Consider the following 24,497-nt stretch of genomic DNA (forward strand, 5'->3'; position numbering starts at 1 on the left):
CCGATGAAAAAAAGACTGTCACTCCTGTCACTACACCTAGTATTTTTTTCCAAATCGTCCATTTCTTCGCTATGTGCCGCTATAACCACTTTCATTTCTCCTAATTTGCCTCATTTATTAGCTTTTCACTTTTAATGGGAGCGTTGACACGTTGTGGCCTTAAATTGTCTGGCAATTCGCTTAGCTTTAGGTTTTCACTCTTGAATCAGTCTACTGTACTGTCATCAGTAAAGCTCCACGCTTTAAAAATAGTCGGCAATAATTAGATTCGAGCCGTGTTTGTTTTCTATTTGTCGATTACAGTCCATTCTGACCTTTTTAACTGAAATCGGGCTCCTTTTTTCCAGTTTCTTGCTTATTGTAGCAAGAAACACCCTATAGAAGAGATGCCCACTGTACCTACAAATGTGCTTCATGGCTCCATTTTGTAAATAGTAATTGCTCACACCTATATAGCGCTTTTCTGGACACTCCAGTCAAAGCGCTTTACAGGTAACGGGGACTCCCCTCCTCCACCACCAGTGTGCAGCCCCACCTGGATGATGTGATGGCAGCCATACGGCGCCAGTCTGCTCACCACACATCAGGTATTAGTGGGAAGGAGAACAGAGTGATGTAGCCAATTTATAGATGGGGATTATTAGGAGTCCATGGGAAAGGCCAATGGGAAATTTTGCCAGGGTGTAGCCTTTACCAATTATTGAAAGTGAGAAAAAGGTGTATTTATTGCCACTGTAGATGTATTGAATGTACACAGCTGCAAAACTCCCCCAGCTGCCGGGGGAACAACTGTGTTTCATGTAGATTTCAGTTTCTGTACTTGGGATTTTTTTCAAATAAAAATAAAAATCATGGCACTGCATGCTAGGCCAGCAGTGATTTAGACCAAACATTTCGATAGATTAGCTCAGATATCCCCACCTGAGCAAACAGCAGTGCTCCTGAGACGTCAGTGTTCAAGAATGATGGTAGAAAAACAAACACATTGGATCATGTTATTAGTTTTGCACTGGTGCTCTAACTTGTTTTCTTAAAAATAAGCATTGCTTGCACTTCCCAATTTTATATTATTGGAAAATGGCAAAGGAAAAAAAAACTTTAAATACCTGTGTGTTTCTCATTTTAATTCACTGACTGACAATTACCATTATCGTTAACTTACCATCTGCTGTTGTTATTACGTTAAGAAGGAAACACTCCTTATAAATATAATTGCTCTAGTTCCTATTCCACCATTTGTAACTTAATAAGGAAAGGTCTTACTGGATCTACTGGGATTACACCAATGTAAATTCTGTTTTTAAAAAAAAATCAAAATACACCACATCTGACTTCACTGAGTGCTTCAATGAGACTCTTACTTTTTATAAAATTGAAAACAGCCCATAAACATTTGAATGAGTAATGCAGCCATTATTGAGAGCTTATCTAAAGAAAAGTTATTTTTGCTGGGACTTTATCTATTACTTTCAAGGATCTTATCTGACTTTTTCTTCTTCCCTGTAGCCTTGAATCAGAGATATTACTTTTATTCTTTGACATCTACAGTATTGAACATCTGTAATACACTTAATACTGTTACACTTGGAGTAAAACTGACTAATCATGTTGTTCACGATTGAGACAAACTGTACAGAGCATTAAGAATACGCTGCTGTCAAGATCGGGTTAGTGTTTCAAACACTTTTTAAAGGGACAGCTTTTACTGGGTGAGTTAAGTACTAGTTAGTGCAAAAAGTTCCAGGATCAAAACGAACAGACTGGTAGGTTAAATGTTGATAAGCTAGCTACCTTTCAATACCAGAATAGGCAAAAGGCCTTTTTGTATTTTTCCCCCTAATACTGCCTTTTCTCAAAAGAGTGTTTTTTTTTCTTTTTCATAGAGTAGTGCAGTTTTTGCCTTGTCAGAAATTAAATTCTTTTTTTGTTGTAGTATAATTGTGCAGAACAGCAAAACAGATAGAACCAGGAAAAGACGTGCAAAAAAAACCCCTTTACAATTAAGTAGCAAGAAGATTAATTGGTACTAAAAACGGTATTTTGAAGTAGTGCCCTTCCTGTCAGAGGTCTCCAAAACTTAACCACCTTCATGATCAGGTTTCCTGAACTACAGATGGCTTGAAAAATGAGCCTGTGTGTTCAGATGAGCCCCTAGTTTGAAAGGCCATCTTAACAGCATTTCCACCAATAGCTTCAGCCTTTGACAGATAAGAACATTTTCACATTTTCAGTTTTGCTCCTTGGTATGTGAAATCCCAAGTTTCCAACACTGAAAGTGTCCAGACTTAGTTATAACCTTGATGTGCTTCAAAGACTGAACACATTCTATGCTGATTGACAGAAGTCTTTTGCATTTCTGTCGTTTGTTGAATTACCTGGGTATAATATGTAGCTCAAAAAGTTTTTTGTCCAGTTCATCTTTCTGCTTAAGAGCTGTGACTCAGGTAAAACGTACCCTTCTTGGTAACATCGTGTTCTGGATAGGCTTGCGTAATTGAAGTCCGATTGCTCACATTTTCCCAACTGGAACGTGACAGGTGCTCATCTTGACACTATGGGAGACAGGTGTCGGTCAGCTACAGCACAGCTTTTGGCATTTTGTCTTTGTTGCCATTTCTTACAGAGTGTAACGTGCTGATGCTTTCATCCTTTAAGATACTGTAATAAAATACAAGACCTCGGGCAGTGTACGACGTGTTTTACTGTGTGTGTTTCAGCTAAAATAACCCAATAGAAATCAACACAAATATTGACAGGGGGGGAGGATGTATACAACAGTCTTATATTATATGCATCCACCTGCATCATGAAAAACAGGGTTGAATTTATTCTATATTTTTTCAACCACCTACTTAGCTGTGTCACTCAAGCCCCCTTAGAGGGTGAGAGGAATGCTAAACACAAGGGCTATCAGTGCTGTGGCTCAAAATAGACTCTGACCAGCGGCCGTTGGTCTTCTAGTTCTCCATATATGTCTCCTGTTGTGAGGCCAAGTATCTGGGTGTGTTGGAGGCCAGCTGAGAGAACCTAACTTTTCCATCTGCTGCAATTCAATTACCTTTATATAGACCCCTGACACTGCTTGTTTTTCTTCATTTGCTCCAACCCGGTAAACTTCAGATCTACCAAGTGACATACCGTAAGAGTGCGATTGCGCAGATTAGGATCCAGTGTGGATCAGGCTCTCTCCGAAAAAAAAATGTTTTCACATTGTGGTGAGAATTTAACTTGCTCTGGTATCTGCCAGACCCTTACCCGTTTCGCAGACAGATTGAGTGAGCAGGAAATTGTGTGTATCTTAAGCATACAAATGGTATCGGTTTGTGGTCTCTTATTTCGTGTCATGTAAACAGTTCTACTGTTTTTCTGTCCCTTCATCTGTAATCGGTAAGCTGCTTATTCCTGGTAAGGGTTTCTGCTACCTGGAGAGTCAGGTTAGCACAGGGTATAAGGCAGGGCTACAGCCTTGATGTGTTGCCAATGCACTCACACATGGAGAGAGTTTGGAGATGTTAGATAATCTAGCCCGTATGTCTTTGAAAGAGGACGTGCAGATATCGGACAGAAGGCACCCCAGACTGTAGTCAAGCCCATGTCTCAGTGCTGTGAGCAGAAGCGCTAAGTATCACCACATTGCCCTTATTTCTCTCGCTGCTTAGGTCCAATCATCTTGGAAATCCTATTTCCATTTTTTTTTAATTCCCTGTAGCTGTTAGCTGTGAAACATGGCCACCCCACCCTGAGTTGTTTTGATCTCCATAAATTCTCTATGTAATTTGTTGGTAGTAAGTTGTAAAATGCCGCTGTTAACATGACAGACTGGATGTTTTTCCCATTTAGATTGAAGGGTCAGTGACTGTCTACTCCCTGTCTTTGATTGTCATTGCGTACTTGTTTTAAAGATGTAAACAGTGCTAATGATTCCTTATTGCCCTGACCATCAGCAATGTTTGAGTTATAAGGGAAATTGTCCTTGTTCTTTTATTTATCCCTTGATAAATATTTCAAAAGGTTGAGATATTGTTGGTGACTTTAGAATTATGTGTATTGAAACATTTTTGTTTCCATTTACTGTGTTTTTTAGACCCACGTCCTGATCAACCAGCTGAGAGAAATCACGGGCACCCAGGATGTTGAGATTCTACAGAGAGTTCTCAAGGTGTGTGCCATCATGAGACAATGTGCCACCACTCAAGAGTGCATCCCTATTAGGAAAATGAAAAGCACAAAGTACCTACTGCCAGTTCTTTGAAAAGTGAAAAGGCAGCAGTTGTCTTGTCTTTGACCCTGGAGCCACACTTCCATTTTTCTCTCTCTCCTCTTAATTTTGTATTTTGATGCCCCAGGCTAGCAATGGGGACATGAGTCAAGCGATCACGATGCTGACTGCCCAAGTGCCAGAAGAGGATGTCATTGCAGTGGAGCCGTCTGATGCTGAAGGAAGTGTCGTGGGCAGGAGAGCCCAGACAAGTAAGTCGGAAGTAGGGAGAACACTGACCTTCAGAGAGCAATTACAAAAGACAAGATTGTCCCACACCAGCTGGCAGGAGGTGTAATTTAAGGCAAATTAAGAGGAAGCTGCTAATGTTCTGCACATCTTGTTTTAAAGGCCTTATCCTGTAAGCAGTTAATGCAAATTGACTGCTGTGCACAGTCTTGCTCTTGTTTTATGTTTACTTACAATGCACATACAGTTCTGTTGTGTATTAATTTGCCCATACGCATCATGTCTCCTGCATAGAAACTGCAAATGTACTCATCAAAAATTGGAAGTTGAGGTTTAACAAAGGGTATATTTTAGTACTTTGTCTCCCCGGTGATCTGCGTTCTGCTTATTTATTGGCAAAGTATTAAAGGACAATTTTGCTTAATCGTCAATGGCGCTCTTTTGGTTGTGCAGAATACATGGGATCCTCATTGTTTGTTGTTTTGTTGTTTACCCTGTAATTCCCTCCTTTATTAATTAACTCCTTTATTCTTTTTGATATGCATTGGTCTGTTTTGAATGTGTGTGTGTTTTTTCTGAGAAAGGTCATAAAATTGTTTAAAACCTATATGTGTTTTGTGTGTTACTCACAGACAACATTTAAGTTGTTTGGCATGTTAAATGGTACTGTACGTGTATGATGACAACTTAGAATTTAACTCACAGTTATTCATTGTTTCCTATAGACTAAAAATTCCTGAAACTTTAAAGAGCTCATCAGAATGTACCCCCTTAATTATATTATTTCTTAAATGTTTATTTGGCAAACCACACTCAGCTATTTTTCTGCCAGCATAATTTCAGCAGTAATTAGCAGCGAGAAAAGATTGAAGGAGATAAGTGACAAAGGCACCTCCTAAAAACTTAAACCAAGATTTCTTACAATGATTCTTGTCTAGTTATGTTTTTATACACTGCATAATGAAGTTCACATTTAACCACAGTGTTTAAGTGCTCATGGTATAATCTTAGGTATATTCATGTAACATATATGCTATAATATGTAAAAAATTTCCATACTCTAAGGCTTAAACTTAATTCTGTCTTTTTTACCTTTCAGAGGTTATTGACTTAACTGGCAGTGGTGACAAAGATGACCTTCAGACCGCCATAGAATTGAGCTTACAAGAATCCCAGAATGCTCAAGCAGAAGACAGGGATCTGAACAGGTGGGGTATCCCAGCAGCGCCCTGGCTGTGATGTGGTAGCAGTGATCTTAAAATAGGCGTTTTTACAGGGAAACACATTACACACACAGCTGTAAAGTATAAATAAAACAACAACAAATGTTCTTCTTATTTATAGAGAGGGCTGAGCACAGAACAGGTTGAGAGTTAAGGGATGTCGTAGTTTAAATGCGGTAGTGCCCTTTATTTCGTAAACTAAAAATGGCTTGGAAGTTCCGAGATAAAGAAGTGGTTCACAGTGTGTGAGTAAAAACAGTACCTTCAGCCTCTAAGAATAGTTTTTGGCTCATTGTTGTCCACTGATAACCCCACAGCCATCAGTCAGCAAATTGGTTCTCTGGCTTGTTCAGGGACACTTCTCCAGAGCTCTTGGGCATGTTGTATAAGCAAGGGTGTGAGGTAGATAGCGATTATTTAAACAGAAACTGCAGGTCATGGCCCAATGCCTTCTGAGGAACGTGGTTCTGAAAAGGCAGCCATCTTGTCTATACCTATCATGTTTTGACTTAGGAGTAGTCCTGCTGAGTGAAGATCACATGACCAGCACATTAGTCCAAAGCCATCTAGTCTTTTACTAGCTAAAGACAGAATGAAATTACAAACATGTCAGTTGTTATGAAGTGGTTCCCGACAGCCAGTCATTGCAAGGATTGCTCTCCTTTGGTAGCTCTGTTCCTTTGGTTCTCTCATTAGGGCCCTGGAGGCAAGTGTGGCTGAAAACAAAGCTCGGGCGAAGAGGAAAAGGTGCGAGGCCTGGGGAGAGACCAGTCCTGCTGACTGGATCAGGCAAGACAGCTGGCCGGTGGGCCTGAGGAACGTTGGGAACACCTGCTGGTTCAGCGCAGTCATACAGGTAAGGAGCACCGTCGCACACTGAAGTGTTTCAGGTTAGAATTTGTGCAAGCGATGATCATTTGTGTTGTGACGGCAATGAAGAGGATTAATATAAGATAAGATCACTTTATTAGCCATATACAATTTCTTACATTAGGAGTGCATCTTTTTGGCATACCCCAGTTTGCTCTCCATGAGAAAAATACACAGGTAAGAGTGCAGGGTCAGCCATTGTACAGCGTCCCTGGAGCAGCTGGGGTAAAGGACCTTGCTCAGGGGCCCAACGGAGTAGGATTCCCCTGCCGTCCTTTGGATTTGAACCGGCAACCTTCCAGCCACAGGCGCAGATCCATAGCCACAGGTCCACCCCTCCCCTCCGCCAATATAGAGCTGTCTGCGAAATTAAACCTTAAGCCATGGCCCTCTGTTAACGTTTAAAGATTTTGTTTCGTGTTTCTTAAATGGACCTAGGATGGTAGCCAGGTGAAATTGTTTGTGCCGTAACTAATGGTATTTCCATGTGCCTCTTTCCTTTATTCCCATAAAAGGTGGCCAGTTTTGTCTTCCCAAATCCTAGCACAATGCGTCAAGCTTGAATAGGATGACAACAGGATGAGACAGATGAGGTGGAGACATTTTGTGACTGATATTCCGCATACTAATTTAATTTTAAAAGCATTCTAGTGATTTTAGTCAAGTGTATCAGATTGCCTTCTTGCTTTACTGTAATGCATAGGTATAGGTATACAGCTAAGTAATTCAATATTGTGGTGGTCTTGACGATACGGTAAGCATTAAGCTTGGAAGACATTATAGAGATTGGTTCATATGGCAGCATCTTTCAAAATCTGCATAGGAGTTTTTTTGCCTCAAAGATATGGCTGTGTAATGTTCGGAATCTTGATTTCAGTTAGGGAAACAAACAATTTGTTAAATGAAGTAAATTACATAACCATTGTGACAGTATCTGAGAGTTTTTTTATTCTTCCACAGTTTAATTTGGTCGTATCGTCTTAACATGATTGTGTGATTTCCGTTTGTATTCTTCTCCGTTCATTTCTCTTCTGCAGCCCCAGTGTGGAAACAGCTCTTCATTTATTTCCGTAAAATATAATCCACTTTCAACTGTTTATCAGACATGTTTGCGGCTTCAGACGACCCTTTGCCTTTGATAAAAGTTAATTGAATCTGGTTAAAGATGTAAAATTTAAGGTGGTTTTCATTCAAATTCAGTAGGCAAACGATTAAGCCAAGTTTGTTCTTGTAAATGGTGCTTTCTTTGATAAATGTTAATTGAATTTGGTTTGAGATGGAGCTGCTCTACTTAAGGTAGTTTTTGTCTTATTTCAGGTGGTGTGAAGTACATACAAATCTCCCAAATCAGTTAGAGATAACGTTGCTGGCGTGCTACAGCCTATAGTACATGTACTTTGTTGCAGTCTGAAGCATCTGTCCTTGTTTTAATCTAAATTTAAGGCATTGTTTGCTCCTTACACTTACCATTAACTTTCATTGTGTTATACTGTAGTTTCTCCTTTAAATGGCTTATTCTGATCAGAGTTGATTTAAAAAAAATGTGCATTCGGGATAGTATCCTCTCAAAAGCATCTTGTATTTTCTAGCCTTATATGTGCCTGAGTAAATATTTTCAATTTATAATCCTTTGCTAAGCTTTACTATGTTATGGAAGTAGTCAGAGACAGTGGGCACACACCACGAAATGCCACTGTCAGCTAAAAATCGGGTACTGTTTTTTTTACAGAAGGGAATTCACAGCTTTGTGATGATTTTTGATGCTTGTGTACTTACGCAGTGCTCTCAAAGTTGTGTAGTGTGTGTTACTGGTAAATACTGTAAATTGTGCCAGATCAGCATCAACACACTGATGCTGGGATCCAGCAGAAATTGCACCAGCTGTTATATGCACCCGCTGGTGTTAATGGACCGCTGCCAAACACGATGTATCCAAATTGTAGTGAAACAATGTCAGAATTAAAGTGTAAATGGAACTTTACAGCAATTCCCCTTTGCTCTGTATTTTAGTCTCTGTTTCATCTGCCCAAGTTCCGAAGACTGGTCCTGAATTACACTCTCTCCCAGAGCATCTTGGAGAAATGCAGGAGCCACAGTGTGAGTTGCCTGAAAAGAATTCTGTCCTGGGTGGCTGTGCAGAGGGGTACCATCATGAAATTAATGATTATTGCATTGATACTGCCTCACATGACAAAGCTCAGGGAGGAAGATTGCAAATAGTATACGCTTTCTGAGAACAGTACTTGTTGTTAGTGTCTTAACAGCAGGGTCTTTTAACATTCATGTGCCCTGTCATTACAGTATACTAGTAAACTACAACATGCTGAATGTCTTCTACTTGCACAGTTGCGTGCAGCTGTAGTCATTTTGTTTAACCAATTAGCCTTAAGAGTATAACCAGTTAGCATGCCACTGGTGCGGTGAAGGTTCTTATGTGTATACCGTAAGGTCTGAATGGCCCTTTTAAAAAATATGGGGGTCCTCTGTGACTGTGTGCAGGAAAAGAGGAACATTGCCTTCATGCAGGAGCTCCGTTGCCTCTTCGCCCTGATGGTGGGCTCCAGTCGCAGGTTTGTGGACCCCTCTGCTGCTGTGGAACTCCTGAAGGATGCCTTTCGGACCAGCGAAGCCCAGCAGGTAGTTTGAGTGGTCACTTCGTCACAGGTCGCAATGCATTGGCTGTGCTAAAGGAAACTGGTTCCTGGTGTTTGTAGCCTGGTTCACATCCCTGCACTGTTCTGACTGTCCGCCTTCTGTCATGAGAATCCGCTTTGAGTGAGGTGTCGGTAACATTGCTCAATGATTTGAAGACCGCCTTCACTGCTGAAAAGATTTTTTTTCAGCTCCGTTAATTAATTAATTGCCATTCCTTTTTATAACAGCATGCTGACAAAGCGCTATTAAATGATCTGTTAATAAACGCATTTTCAAGTCCCACCCTGGTTCTGCAGAGCCCTAACTCAATGGTTGCTGCAGATCACCGCTAAATCACCAGGTTCCGAAGATTCAGAACAAATTACTGCGATCAATTGAGCAGGTGATTTATTTAATGAAATAAAGATCATTTAGGATCGTAAGCTAAGAACTCTTCAGATTTTTAAGCCCAGAGTTCTGTTCATTGAACAAATTGCTTGCTTGATTCATTCACACTTTACAGGTGATGCCAGTCTCTAGCAACAGGTGAGCTGTAAGACGAACAGGATGGGACTTCAGGGCCAGGGCTCATTCATGAGTTACATGAACCCGGTGGTTTCCCTCTCTGGCGGGTTAAGCAGGTGCATTCTTGTGCTGGTCATGGTTACCTCTTTCTGATGCTCTCACTTGGCTTCCTGGTTGTGACTTTGGACTTGAAGCTGCTGGGTCCGTTCCCAGGTGGTGTTCCTCCATTTGTTTCAAATGAGGAACACCATCTTCCTGGCGCCGATATCAATATTGAAGACCAGTGTTGGAGAGCCCTAGACGATCTTAACTCTTGCAACATAGTGTGCAAAATTAAGCTTTACGGCAAAAGTCCGTGATTTCGTTCAGTATCTCAAAGAGCAACGAAGAAGTCGAACACAGGCCTTTAATTTTGTATGAATAGCAGTAAGTGAAAATAAAACTGAAGTCAGCCTTTCGTTAATTAAAGCACAGTATAACCCTTCAACACTTCCCTTCATGAGCAAAGATGACAGAAAGTCTACCACTCAAGAGAATATTAATAATTAGAAATTAAATCTCCCTCATCAGTTGTTCCTGTTTTGTACTTGTTTTAGCAGGATGTTAGTGAGTTTACCCACAAGCTCCTTGACTGGCTAGAAGATGCTTTTCAGCTGGCAGCGAATGGAAAGTAAGTATATTCTCATCCCAGACACAAAAAGAAGATGAATGTTGAATACAACAGCAATTTCAGATTTGTTTTAAAAGTAAAGACTTGACTTGGAGTCAGTGGGAGCCAAGAATAAACAAAAGAAGACCCTTTAAGCCTCTGTAGGTATTGTATTGGGTTGTCTGTTGGGTTGATTAAATTCTTGGGCAAAAGCTTAAGATTTACCCGTCTACACATCTTAACTGGCCACCTGTATCACAACCAGCCTCCCAAAAAACAGGAAACAATGATGACCTACTCTGATGCTTAGGGCTGGTTTACACATTGCAAGAGAGGACTGAAAAACAGCGTGGATTCAGACTGACAGAAAAGTGTCTGTCTTTTCCACTTCTTCATTTTCCTTCTTCCTTGGAAACGCACCTTACTGCTTTTATTGCTGTGCCTTTTTTCAGCAATCCTGAGGCGAAGCAACAGAATCCAATGGTGCAGCTTTTCTATGGAACCTTTGTTGCTGAAAGAAGCCATGAAGGTAGTGCATGTACTTGGAAATACAGCCAGAATCAGAGTTTTGCTGAGTTTTGTGACTCTTAGGCTACTTGAAACTCTCCATATTTTTTTCCCCATGAGGCGTGTTTCCAAATCCATTTCCTCGTAGAAATCAGAACTATTTTATATTGATTACATATAGTCATTTTTTTTTCCACTGTGGGCAAGCGGTATGTCGTATTATATTAATTAGATAACTGCCTAACAGAGTAATACTTACAGTGCGTGTGTGGGGTGGTGTCTTAATAACTCATTATATGAATATCTACAGCCTTTTAGCACTTGGCGAACCAGTGGACATAATCAGAAAGTTTTCGAACATGGAAGACTGTTTGCTTTTGATTAGATCACAGACTGGTCGGCTGCTTCACCCAGCTCTTCGTTAATCTGTTTCTAGGCAAGACGCTCTCCAACATTGAGCAGTTTGGCCAGTACCCTCTACAAGTTAATGGGTTCAACAACTTAGATGAGTGCCTGGAAGGAGCCATGGTGGAGGGGGAGATTGAAACTCTGCACTCAGATCAGACAGTTCACTCTGGGCAGGAGGTGTGTACTACCAAACTGGATTGCAAAACAAATACTGTGTTTATATTCTGTCCTACCAAAATATAGAAAGAATACCCCTAATTGCAATGACAGCATTGATTTCATCACAGGGTTTTGGATTTCTGGAGATCTATTAGCACTTTGTGGTCTTAATACAGAACATCCAGTATCTGCCCTCAGTCCTTTTGGAATTGCTCAACCTATTTTTTCTTCCAGCCTGGAATATGTCCTGGAAGTTCTCTGAATTGACACTTCAGACAGGTCTGCTGTTGCTTGCAGCAGTTCACTAGAGGCACGTGCACCAACAATCATCAGTCTCTTGTGATATAACTTCCATTAGTCTCATTTCTTCATAGCACAGCACACTAGGGGGAATGCCTGGACCCAAAGCACTTTCAAATCCTAAGGAATCATGGAGTATATACCTAGTGCTAGGCCATTGGCACAGCTTTGGACAGGATGGGTCACTCTTTCGGTGGCAGATTCTATATTGTTGTGGTAGAGCTGCATGTTTTGATAGTAAATTACATTTCCAGGGGCTCCTGAGTAGATTAACCAGGTCAGGTTGGTCTCAGGTTGATCTCCAAACCGACCTAGAAAGTTTGAGCCTGGATCATGTTACTATCTGACTGTGAAATTCCCCGAGCTGTGGTGTACAGTTGGCTCTGGACTTCCTGGGGAAATGATGGATTGGCCAGGGCTGTCCCAGCTCCCAGTGAAACAGTGATCTCTGTTATATTTCTGGCCCTCCATTGGGCATGTCTCTCCTTCAGTCTGTGTTGGTCCTCTTGTCGTTTGGGGTGGAGCTCATAGCATGTTAAAGGATGAATGGCCCGAAGGATAGACAATTCATAGATGTCACCAAACCAAGACAAAAAAACACCTATTTTCTATATGTTATAAGAGGCACTTAATGGTCTAAGGCTTGTTTGCAGTTGACATGATGAGACCTGATTCGGAAAAGCTGTTACAGAAGATTGCTTTTTTAAAATTTTATTATGAAAAGGAAATCATAAGATTTTAGAAGAATTGCTTTAAGTGATGTTTCTTTAAATTCAGTTGGCTGTTAATCTGCAAAGCATAGTGTAACAATGTGGCTTCTTGGGAGGAGCCACAGTGACACCGGTAAACGTCAACACCCCGTCTGAGGGGGCAGAGGCACCGGTGTGAGGTCAGCAAAAGAGGGAACAAAAGGACAAAGAAAAATGCTCTGCTTGGGCATCCAGACTGGGTTGTCCCTTTTTAGCAGGGTCCAGATCTGCGAAAAAGGAGAGCAAGGCCCAAAAACCCTCAACCTTTCCCAGTGAGGATAGATGGCGGGACAGGGGAGGAAAAACTCCACCTCCACAAGAAAAAAACTCCACAAGAGAGGAGAGAAAGAAAATGAAAAGAAACAAAAAGGTGTCCAGCTAGCTGGTCCCTCCAGGGAAGATTTTAGCCTGCTCTTAAACAGCTCCCACAGCTGCGGCTAATCCAAACTTAACCGCCCCAGCTGTGGTTGTCTAGGTAACGCGTCACCCTTAGACAAGTGCTCTGACTCCACAGTGAATACACAGTGTCATTTAAAGGGCTATTAGTTTTTAATGTTTTATTATTCAGCCTGTTTTTTTTTAAATGTATACTTGTTTCATTAATGAGAGATTTTTTATTTTCTTGTTTTTATTTTTGTTTCCCAGCGCTGGTTCTCAAAATTACCTCCAGTGCTGACCTTTGAACTGTCCAGGTTTGAATTCAACCAATCTCTGGGACGCCCAGAGAAGATTCATAAGAAACTGGAGTTCCCCCAGGTCATATACATGGACAGGTGCGCATTTGCTGAGGGCTAAACAGTTTTAAATAGTTGTGAAATCAAAGTAGTACACATATTGATAGGAACCTTAGCTGAACTGTAATACTGTTTACCTGTATTTAAACTGCATTTTACAAAATAGCCAAGAAGAAATAATTACTTTGTCAAGTCATAGAGACCATGCTTCTTTTTTTGGGGATTGAATTAAATTATGCTAAATGTCTAAAAAGTCTCCATGACCCTGATTCTCATGTGTTGATCTGTGGGAGCAGGTACCTCCACAGAAACAAGGAGCTGATCCGGAAGAGGAGGAGAGAAGCAAAGAAGTTGAAGGACCAGCTGACAGCTCTGCAGCAGAAACTGGAGAGGTAATCTGTGGTCTTTGTCAGCAGTCACGCCAGGTCTTGGAGAATTCTCTAAATTAAATGTTCTCATCGCTGTGAGTGTCTGGTTAGAATCCTCAGAAGAGCCTTTCAGCCACTGATGTCCAGTCCTGCTCGTGAATGGCCAGTGTCCGTGTCGGTTTTCAAGGTCACATTAGAGCAGCAGCACCTGAAGAGCTGGGGGAAGCTGTTAAATTGGTCCAGTTAAGCCATTAACCAGCTGGTGTCATTCATTAAGAGCTCGGCTGGAATCAAAACAAGCCAATACACTGGTTGTCCAGGACAAGGATTGGCCAGACAGTGCCCTTTATTCAGCCCCGAACATGTACAAAAGCCAGCGTGTAATCTGTAATAGGTCTCTGGTTTGCTCTTGACGAATTTTCAATAACTTCTTGATGAATGAAATTCCATACAGTTCCAGAACGGCTCTGCACGCTGTGAGTCGACCTGTGATTTCAAGCTGTACATTAGAAGTGCACTCTTTTAAGTTATAACTATTAATTGTTTTTAACTAAAATAAGAAATCTTGGGCAGTTTGAACTAAGGCAATGATTGGGATGCTCAGAATAATTTGACTTGGAATAATAAGACTTATTTTTTTTCTTAGCAAGTTAAAGGAAGCAATGCCAAATGTGAAAAGCAAAGCTTGTCTGCTGGTGTACCTTAAAGTGTAGCACTCTTGCACTGGGTGCTGGTTGCAGGACAAGGGTGCTGTTGTGCTACTTAGGAATGAAAAAGACTTAGATGGTTAAGCAAAATCAATATTGAACATACAACGAATCCCCAAAGTTACTTTAAAAATAAAAGTTTAAAAAAAAGTTGTTGGATGCATATAAGACAATAAATATAAGTTAGGCAGCCATTCAATTCTATTTCTACACATGAATTACAGTATGGAAAATTGTAAACATCTTCTCCTCCCCACTGAGAGCTGGTGTGTGGGGAGCGTACTGGCGCATTATGGCTGCAGTCACATCATCCAGGTGGAGGGGATCCCCATTACCTGTAAAGCGCTTTGAGTGGAGTGGCCAGAAAAGTGCTATATAAGTGTGAGAAATTATTATTATTATCATCTTGTAAACAGTTTAGAACACAGTTTAATAAGAAAAGGCTGCCTACAGTATGTGCCTCTTATTCATGCGAGTTTTGTATAAAGAACTTGTTCGGTCTAAAAAGAGAAGAACTAGGAGAGGCCATACATTACGTGACTCAGTTGTTCTTCATCTTATGCCAAGCTGCCAAACAGTTTATTCTATACAGAATCCCCATTTTCCGATTGCTTTTCACAGTTACAACAGTTACGGCTCTGGGCCAGCAAAGTACCCATTGGCAGACATGTTGCAGTACGTCCTGGAATTTGCTACCACAAAGCCTTCTAGTGTTTCACCTGCTGAAGACATCAGAATGATCTCGCCACCTTCCACAGCGTCACCTGACACCACAACCCACACCGACCCAGCCCCGGAGAACACCAGGCAAGGAGACTTAATGCTTCCTGGTATTTTAAAAAGAACCTTGTAGAAGGAATCTCGTGGTACAAATAAATTGGGACTTGCACGTCCAGCTCTTTTTAAACCTTTTTGGTACCTTAATTATACATCCCTTCCCACACATCTCCCTGCCTTTGAAATTCTACATTCATCAAACGTGGAGTGATATTAATTTGTTAATTAAACTGCTGTACAAAAATCTTGCTGATAAGTTATGGAAGACTCCGTGAAGTTCAGTGTTTCCATGAAAAGATCTTGCTCAACCCATGTGAAATGATTTGTCTGTGACTAATTGATCTGTTAAGGCTGCTGGTTGTGAAAGTCGCATTAACGTTCTTAGATGTTGGACAGAAATAAGCTTTGCTGGCCACTGTGCAGTGATTCAAGACAGAAATTAGCTCCTTTTAATGTTCATTCGCATTTGGCCTCAGTTTGTCTGAAGCAGAGGACTCGGGGACACCCGATTGCTTGAGCTCTCCGGCCCCACCAGGCCAGAGGACGCCCATATACAAACCGTTCACACAGTGCCGGCCCCTGGTGGAGTGGCCCTCCCAGCCTGCCCCTCACAGCGTGTCGGAGGAGGAGCTGCAATTTGTCGAAGGGTGTTTGCAACGCTGGAGGGCAGAGGTGGAACAGAATATTCAAGGTGAGGTTTTTCCCTCCCGTCCAAACACCGTATCTGCCTATAAATGACTACTTATTAAACAGTAACGAAGAGCAAATTTCAGGTGCCTCTGTCTTTATTTTTAAATATTCTCAACAACGGAATAATTCTTGACTTGCCTATCCACTTTTTAACTCCAGACAATTTCACTAGTCACACAATAACGTTTTTCTCAGCTTTTCTCATTTCTCTTTCTGCAGAGCTAAAGGAGAGCATTGACAGAATCAGCCGGCAGCTGGAAGGCATGTACTCGGATGCTAGTTTGAGCCAGGTGAGTCTTGCCACTAGTGCCAGGCCTGTGTTGTTTTTGTGGAAGAATAAATCAAAGGATGATTCTTTGTGTGTGCCCTCCAGTGTCAGGGTTATAGATCTCACTCTTTTCCAGCTCTTGCTGGGAAATGCACACACAGCCTTGGCCAGTACTTAACAAAGGTTCCCAGTTAATGTTGTGCTTAAAGGTTTTTGTTTTCATTCACACATGGGCTAAGGAGATCTGACGCAACTGGATGAGATACAGTATCCAGATTCTCCCTTGTCCAGGTGATTTAGGCTGCTTCTCATTTTGCTGTGTCCCTTCAGGTGCCCTACAGGCTTCACGCTGTCCTTGTCCACGAGGGTCAAGCTTCTGCTGGTCACTACTGGGCCTACATCTGTGACCACTCAAGCAAGCTGTGGCTGAAGTACAACGACATCTCCGTCTCCGAGTCCACGTGGGAGGAGCTGGAGAAGGACTCCTACGGCGGCATGAAGAACGCCAGCGCTTACTGCCTCATGTACATCGACGACATGCTCCCTCACCTCATAGCCGGTAATAGCACAGCCCGCTCCATGTTACAAACAACAGATCGAGTCCTTGGCTTGCGCACAGATGTGAAAGGCTGCCACTGTTAGTGTAAGCGTGCATAGTGAGAACACAGTGAGCATTAAGGTGGGGAACTGGCCTCTGAAATTGTCCATTGTTTGGTTTCTTTTTGGAATTGCCATTTGGCTTCAGACTTGGCTCTCCTGCAGAGACTTCCTTAACCCCAAAGGAACAATAAAGACCGATAGACATGCTCCTCTGATACACCTACTTGTCTGAGCTATTCATCTGAGAAAACACTGGAGAAACATTACAGTTCAGGCTGTTAACACCAAAAGCCGAGAGGACCCGGGCAGACAGACGCCAACCCCAGCTATTTTCCGCACGTTTTGAGCTTCTGCATTGGGACTGCTGGTCACAGTCAGCTTGTGACGTGGCCCAGGCTCGACCCAGCAACACCACAGTGATAGAGTTCAGCCTGCACTCAAACTGAGCACCGTTACTAGATGAGCCCCTCGGGAGTCCCGTTTGGACAGTTAACAGTGATTCTGTGTCCACTGTTGTGTGTTTATTAAAAGCCCCTCTCATTGTGTGCCACAGAGGACACGGATGCTGAGACAGGCCAGGTGTTAGGGGGGATGGATTCCCTCCCTCCAGTCCTTAGGCAGTATGTCCGGGAGGACAACCACTGGTTCCAGCAGGAAGTGGAGGAGTGGGAAGAGGAGCAGTTCCGGAAAATGCCTCAGAAAGAATCCCTCATTCCTGTAGCAACAGATGCGCAAGAATCTTCTTCGGAATCGGTCCCTGAAGGTCAGTCAAGAACATCGAAAGTAACGCGCAGTCTGTTTTGCCCACTCAGGGTGACTCGTCTTGTTTGACTTTTGACGCACCATGTGTAGGATTCAGTTTGTTTAATATCAAATCCTAAAGGCAAATGCCACTCTTAGTGTTGGGAAGAAAATATATGAAATGTGAAGTCTGCCAGATGTCTGCCTTATTTTGTTGTCAGGTTTTACGTTACGGTGGCGTAGGCGAGTAATACAATCTAGTATTCAGTTTCTGGCTTAACCATCAGAAGTTGCTGAGCAAGCGCCATGCGTGTCTGTTAAAAGCAGTCTTGTTCTCCTTTCTGTAAGAACCTCCGCCCAGCCAGCAGCCGCCTCGTTCCCTGTCGTCGGAACACGCCATGATCGTGAAGGAGCAGACAGCACAGGCCATCGCCAACACGGCCGACTGCTATGAAAAGAAGGGAGTGGAAGCCGCCCTCACAGAGGTTAGGGGTGTGTGGGGCGGGTCGCAGAAGCAGTGTTTTCTTGTCTTGTTAAAAGATAAAAGATGCAATCCGAGCATTCAGAAGTCGAAAAGATCCTTGAAGGTGGCCAAGCGTGTGATTTCTGTGATTTACTGTGGGCGGTTGACCAAGACAGGTCCATAGGTTTGTTGCCATCCATTTTATTAAGAAGAGGTGTCTCCTGCGTGTCCATATACAGACTGGTGGGGGTTTCAAAGACAGCTGGCCAGGCCACTCTTATCACACGTACGTCAGCTTTCAGCATCCAAATGCCGGTGCTTCAGACAGCGTCTGTCATGTTGCAAGGTCTGTTCTTGTATTTCCTTGAAGTTCCTTTATTGAGTTTTCTTGCAAATACGTTGCATGTAGGAATATAGTGTTGGAAAGAATAAGACAGAGAGGAAGAACTGAGCCTGATGTGCAGACAGGGGACCTAGGCCATTTATTATTATTATTATTATTATTATTATTATTATTATATTACACTAAACTTTATTTTATATAGTTCCTTTAGAAAATAGCATTCGGGAATACTGATATCCTGGGAGATAAAATTCCAGAGCTTTGGGACTTTGGCCTGCAATGTAAAGCACTGCATGCTGAGCTCATTAGGGACGCAGTTCGAGAGCAGTGGTCAGACAGAATGAACGTCCTCGCTCAGCCAAAACTTGTGAATGTAATTTTTTTCCCCGATTTTTAAAGCACTGCAAAGCATCCCTGGTACAGTGATCAGACGATGGAGCTGCAACTAGCTCCCAGCTCTCAAACAAGGTTTCCCTATCTAAAACGCATGTGAAGGCCTAAGTATCATACTGCATTTCAGAGATAGAGAAGCCTTCAGACGCATCTCCAAACAGTACAGTGAATGATGATGTGCTTTTTACTTAGTATCTCTCAAATATTTCCTGAACGATATTTTCATGCCTCTCGATAGTAAAGAAGAGTTTTTATCCTGTAGTAGAAGACCTCTACTCTTCTATATTATTATAGTTTATGTACAATATTTGTTTTTCCTAAGGTTGCCTAGCTGACAAGAATAGAATAACGTATTAAGACAGTCTGTGATATTACCAGTAATGTGTTGTTTAGTTTTTTCGTGGCCATTTATAAACAAAATAGATATTTGTGTTTTTGCCATGGGACTGTGGAGGTTTCTCAGAAAACTGCCACCTTATTAAGAGATAAGATAGGACACACACTGAATGTGAGTCATCTATTTAACATTCCTGTAGTGTACTGGATGATGTGATGGTGCAGGCAGGCTGGGATAATCTTTTAGAAGTACTTCACAATGAGCTATTCAGCTTTTTATAGCTCATGATCGCTTTATTCCCAGCTATCACAGTACCAACCTGTTTCTTGTTGATCACAAATTGAACCCATTGTCACTGGTAAACTCTGCATTTAGCAATCTGGAATATTTTAGTTCCTGCTGCTTTTTGTGCTCAGAGTTTCAGTGGGAATTAATGTGAAGGATCCCATTCCGAACAGACTTAGTTGTCTGTGTTTCTGTCATTTTCATCTTTGTCTAGAACAGGGGTTGGCAATAAACTGTGTGCCATGAGTGACACACAAGATACATTTGAGTGGCATGTGCCATGTTTTTTAAAAAAAAAAACTCCATAAAAACTATACTTGGCTGCTCTGGCAATGTCTAAATTCTGCTACCGAATGAACATTCATTTATTCAGAAAAAAGCAGATTCAATTAGTTTAATTCTTTACTTTTAGCTGCACCAGGTCTTGAGTTCCAGGAAAACTCATGTTGTGTACCACTGATGATGTTTCTTAAACCTAAGGGGAGGGTCAAACATTTTGGGCAAAATGACAGTTCATAATAAAAGAAAGTTAGATGTTCTATTTCCACCAATCTAAAACTTTGCACAGGAGGCATTTTATTTTTTACAAAGGGGTGGAGGAGTCTATAACAGGTTACCCAACCATATTGTCGAAGCTGATAGCCTGGCTTCTTCTTGAAACAGCAGGATAAAATCCTTGGATCATTTAGCTCTTATCGGCCAAGCAAGATTTATTTAATTTTTTGACAGGGTAATGCAGCAACTCGTCCATATATTTTTGTAGAATGACCAAGTCATTTTGTTGGATCTACCGGATTTGGAATAGCCAGTTGGCTACAAAACCTGTAATAGCACACGGGGGAGAATGAGGAGTCTGCCCTACTTCCTCTGGTCTGCTCACCCTTGAGCCACTTGTCTTTCAACACGTCACAGGCTGTGCAGCCCTATATAGGAGGTTCAGTACAGGAGTGTTACCCTGCAAATGTCCCGAAGGCCAGAGGAGACACTGTGGCACTGAAAGCCAAAAACTGTGTATCGAAAACAATACGTTGTCTCTCAACAGGCAAATACGTTGAAAAATAGAAAGGCTTAAGGCAAAAGACAGATGCTCAGATATCGGTCAGATACTGTAGGTGGCTATTATTAAAAGTGAAGAGTCTGTCACTCTCAGCGGTAGTCTAACCACTTGATTTGTTTTATTTTTTAAAGTGAACCTGGACTGGACACATGAAAGTAAAAAGAAAAAAAGTGTTAAAAATAAATGAAAGTTATAACTAAATTAAACCAGGAAGGAGATAGAACATAACTGGGTGTTTGACCTCTACTTTAACTTGCTCTTAATTTTGAAGAAAAGCCAATAAAAATGGACAGGCTTTATTATTAGTGCAATTTCCCCCAGCAAACAGCTTGTTTGATTAATAGTGGTAATGTGACACCTAGTGGTTAAAAATCAGATAATCTTTTTTTTTTCCCTTGTTCCTCTTAACCAAAATACAATACAATGTTGATTTCCGTTGTCTGATTTAAACAGGACTTCAGCACATTTTGTGATTCTTGGTGAGCAATTAAATTCTGGCACTAAATTCATTAACATACTTCTAAAGAAAATTAGATATGGTTGCAGAGCACTTTAAAAAAAAACATTTGTTTGCTAGGCAAAGCTCGGTGTCCCTGTTGTGTTCATACATTATACATTTTTGCATTTCTTTGTAAATTGATTTCCCTGTGAGTCATGTTATACTACTCTCCGCACGGCTCTAAAATGCTTTTTACAAGTATATAATTTGGGCTGTGATCAAGGGTGTCAGAGGATATTCTTCATTTCAGTATCAGATTATCAGTCTGTAATTGGTGGGCATGCAATTTCCTTGTTTCTGTGTGTATCTTACAATATGGCCTCTTCATTTCCACCATTAAAATCTTTTCCTCTCTGCATTTTTCTTCCTTTGGCGACGTTCCTTGTGGCAGGCCTCTGAGGCTGAGACAGGGGCCGGAGGCAGTGCTGCTGAGGGAGAGTCCGGAGCTGACTCTAAAACTGAGGCCCAGCCCCAGCTGAAGCAGCCTCCGGAGGCAGGCAGTAGGGAGCCTGAGAGCCAGGTGTCCGAGGTGGAAATTCCGAGTGTAGGGAAGATTCTTGTCTGCTCTGATGCAGATGGTTACAATGAGGAGGTATAAATCATTGCATGTAAATCTCACTAGTTCGGAATGCCTGAAAAAGACACACGTTTTGCCCTAAGTTTTAACTTTTATGTGTATTGTGCTGTATTGACAACTTTCAGAAGCATCCATGTTATAACACGCATGGAAGTAGCTAATAGTATTTGGCTGAAGGCTTCATCCAAGATGAGACACATTCAGAACAGTTACTGAACTGTTGTAGGTTACTTAGGTCTAGGAAGTAAACTGGTTGACAAAGCATGCATGGAATATAACCTAATACAATAGATATGTATTGTATTGTAATAAGTGGGACATAAGCAAAATCATACACATGTATAACACAGAGGTCTTGAATTGATTTCAAAATTAACAAAAAAATGTTCTGCACAGGCAGAAGTTGATTTTATTTTATTTAGGAATATTTAAAAAATATTATGAAAATAATCATTCTCGGAAAATAATTATCTCGTGAGGCCTGGCATAAAACGTTCAGCATGGCTCAGTCAAACCAAGCAGTTATTTTTCCACACCCAGTTATATCATTTATCCAAGTGCTTAGGGTGCTAGGGGATATCGTTTTAGGGATGTGTAGTTGTTTGGGTTGTGTGGTTTTCTTGTTTCTGTCTATCTGTCTCTACTAATATTGTGCGCCTCTGTAAAATGGTTTATTGATGTTTTTGTAGTGTAGCGTCATATGATTAGCATTTAGATGTTGGCTTCTCTTTCTCTTTATTTCCCTCCTCTTGCCCCCCTGTGGCAGATGATGCTAACCCCAGCCATGCAAGGGATTATCCTGGCCATTGCTAAAGCAAGGCAGGTCTTTGACAAGGACGGTCCTGAGGCTGCTCTCATTAAGGTATTTTTCACCTGCTCGACTTCTCTTCAGCCAGGTGTTGACTTACTGTAGTAGCTCTGGGAGCAGTAATAAAATTCCCATCATCTTCCCCTATTGCAATGGTGTGTTCACTGTGCAGTACTCTTTCTTTGTTCTTGTTGCTAAGGTAGAGTAATGGACTAAAGTGGATTATGTGGCGGAGGCCCCTTTTCTAATTTCACAGGGTTTGGATAAAATCAGTAGATTTTTATTTGTTACCGGGTCATTAGTTGTCACGCGGTTGTCCAGTCATGATGTTTTCCAGCCCTTTTTTTTCTTCTCGCATTAAAGCATTGTTAAGTTAAAAGGGCAATTACCTGTGTTTTTTTTCTTTTCTTTCCTTTGCCGCTCCAGGCTTTTCACGAGGAATACTCCCGGTTGTTCCTTCTGGCGCAGGAGAAGTCCACCCCTCAGAACGACCCTCGTCTCCAGCACGTCCTGGTGTACTTCTTCAAGAACGACGCCCCCAAGCGCGTCGTTGAGAGGACGCTGCTGGAGCAGTTTGCCGACCGCAACCTGAGCTACGATGAGAGGCAAGGCGGCTCACTTGAGAAACCTGCAACAGTGGCCGAGAAAAGAACTCACAAAGCTCAAGGCACCATTCTGTCACCTGACCCCTGAATTCAAAGTTTTTCTTAAGCGGGGGAGTGACCTCACATTCCTTAGACAAGTAATCCTTGCCAACTGGTGTTGTAAATAATAATTGCTTACACTTATGTAGCGTTTTTCTGGACACTCCCCTCAGAGAGGTTTACAGGTAATGGGGACTCCCCTCCACCACCACCAGTGTGCAGCCCCACCTGGATGAAGCCAGTTCAGAGATGGGGATTATTAGGAGGCCATGATTGGTCAAGGCCAATGGGACATTTGGCCAGGATGCCTGCGTTGTGTTTGCAGTTAATGTATGTGACTTCTGAATTCTTCAGTGAACTTTCAATAAGATGTGAATATACTAGTCACAGACTGCTTCTTCAACAGTGTATGCATGCTTTTATTCATAGTGGGATGTCTAACGTGGGCATGAAGGTAGTATCCTGTATGTGACAGGTTTTCACAATACATGCATTTTTAATTATGCTTACATCTGTTGAGGAAAATATAATAAATAATAATTATTATTATTATAATTGCTTAAACTTATAGCTTAGCGCTTTTCTGGGCACTCCACTCAGAGCTCTTGACAGGTAATGGGGACTCCCCTCCACCACCACCAGTGTGCAGCATCCACGAAATTGTTAGTGAACAGCAGGAAACTAGGCGTTTGTCTGTCCATGAATGTGTGCATGTGATTGAGGGTCCTAGTTCCGGTTATGCTTTCTGGCTGCCATGCCCATATTCCTGTTCATCCCCTTGTCTTTCAGATCAATCGGTATAATGAAGGAGGCTCGAGCTAAGCTGCGTCTGATACGTCCAGAAGATATGGATATGGAGGAGTATATGGTGAGACCAGATTGAAGCTACACTGACCACTTAGACTGGCATGTTTCTGCCTTTGATTCTGTGTAACAGGGTAAATGTGGTACATGCACTGCCTTTGGATAAAGTATCATTCTTTTTAGTGAAGATTTTAGTCCAGTTTGGCTTGCATGAAAATAAAGTCGGTATTGTTCTGTAGGTCACAACAAACTCAGTCTTTAATCCTTTTGTAACGAAAAAATGTATCCCAGTGATGGTCTGCTTTAGGAGTCTGGAATCTGTTTGCCTATCACTGAAAGTTTTGCTGTAGGCTACACTTGTTTCATTCAGTCACATTTGTGTGTGTGATGACCAGTGTTGCTTGTTTGGCTCTTACCACTCATATTACCCTGTGTGTTTTTCATTTCTGCAGAAGTGGCATGAAGACTACAGCGTCTTTCGGAAGGTGTTTGTGTATCTTTTGACAGGGCTAGAGCAATACCAGAATGGAAAGTATGTTAATAGCCTGTGTTCGGCTTATACTTTTGTGCTGTGGTGCAACTGGACAGTCAGTCAGCGTGTTGTGATGATTTTGTTTTCCAGATTACGGGAAGCTCTGAACTACCTTGTCTATGCCTATCAGAACAACACCGCCCTGCTGATGAAAGGGGAGAACAGAGGCATGGAGGAGTCACTTATTGCACTTTATAGGAGGAAATGTTTAACAGTGAGTGCCGTTTGACATTGTTTTATACTTTAATTGTGCCTCCACCAAACTGATCTAACAAGAAGCCGTGGGAAACCAAGTTAGACAAAACAAATGGAAAGGTGTGATAAAGTGGGCACAGAATGCTTCCAAAATTGTATAACTACGTTATAACCTCAGTGTGGCAGGCCTCCCTCTAAGCAGGT

The 24,497-nt window shown here is 41.8% G+C and overlaps 1 protein-coding gene across 4 annotated transcripts in view; it reads left to right on the top strand.

Annotated features, from left to right (window-relative positions):
• Positions 1-24,497, top strand: part of usp28 (ubiquitin specific peptidase 28) — a 28,078-nt gene that overhangs the window by 1,136 nt on the left and 2,445 nt on the right. The window contains exons 2-24 of one of the 4 annotated variants that reach the window (XM_015337789.2): positions 4,085-4,159; positions 4,347-4,470; positions 5,547-5,655; positions 6,367-6,526; positions 8,551-8,637; positions 9,040-9,177; positions 10,296-10,369; positions 10,801-10,877; positions 11,292-11,440; positions 13,117-13,244; positions 13,502-13,597; positions 14,902-15,087; positions 15,534-15,748; positions 15,967-16,037; positions 16,346-16,574; positions 17,169-17,378; positions 17,705-17,841; positions 21,125-21,325; positions 22,077-22,172; positions 22,545-22,723; positions 23,552-23,630; positions 24,019-24,098; positions 24,189-24,312. In XM_015337789.2, coding sequence (XP_015193275.2) covers positions 4,085-4,159; positions 4,347-4,470; positions 5,547-5,655; positions 6,367-6,526; positions 8,551-8,637; positions 9,040-9,177; positions 10,296-10,369; positions 10,801-10,877; positions 11,292-11,440; positions 13,117-13,244; positions 13,502-13,597; positions 14,902-15,087; positions 15,534-15,748; positions 15,967-16,037; positions 16,346-16,574; positions 17,169-17,378; positions 17,705-17,841; positions 21,125-21,325; positions 22,077-22,172; positions 22,545-22,723; positions 23,552-23,630; positions 24,019-24,098; positions 24,189-24,312 — 3,024 coding nt within the window. The remainder of the gene's footprint in view (positions 1-4,084; positions 4,160-4,346; positions 4,471-5,546; positions 5,656-6,366; positions 6,527-8,550; positions 8,638-9,039; positions 9,178-10,295; positions 10,370-10,800; positions 10,878-11,291; positions 11,441-13,116; positions 13,245-13,501; positions 13,598-14,901; positions 15,088-15,533; positions 15,749-15,966; positions 16,038-16,345; positions 16,575-17,168; positions 17,379-17,704; positions 17,842-21,124; positions 21,326-22,076; positions 22,173-22,544; positions 22,724-23,551; positions 23,631-24,018; positions 24,099-24,188; positions 24,313-24,497) is intronic. The other 3 variants (XM_015337790.2, XM_015337791.2, XM_015337792.2) reach the window with 3 other exon arrangements.

The sequence above is a fragment of the Lepisosteus oculatus genome, chromosome 23 (genome assembly GCF_040954835.1).
Source record: "Lepisosteus oculatus isolate fLepOcu1 chromosome 23, fLepOcu1.hap2, whole genome shotgun sequence".
NCBI classification, from domain to species: domain Eukaryota; kingdom Metazoa; phylum Chordata; class Actinopteri; order Semionotiformes; family Lepisosteidae; genus Lepisosteus; species Lepisosteus oculatus.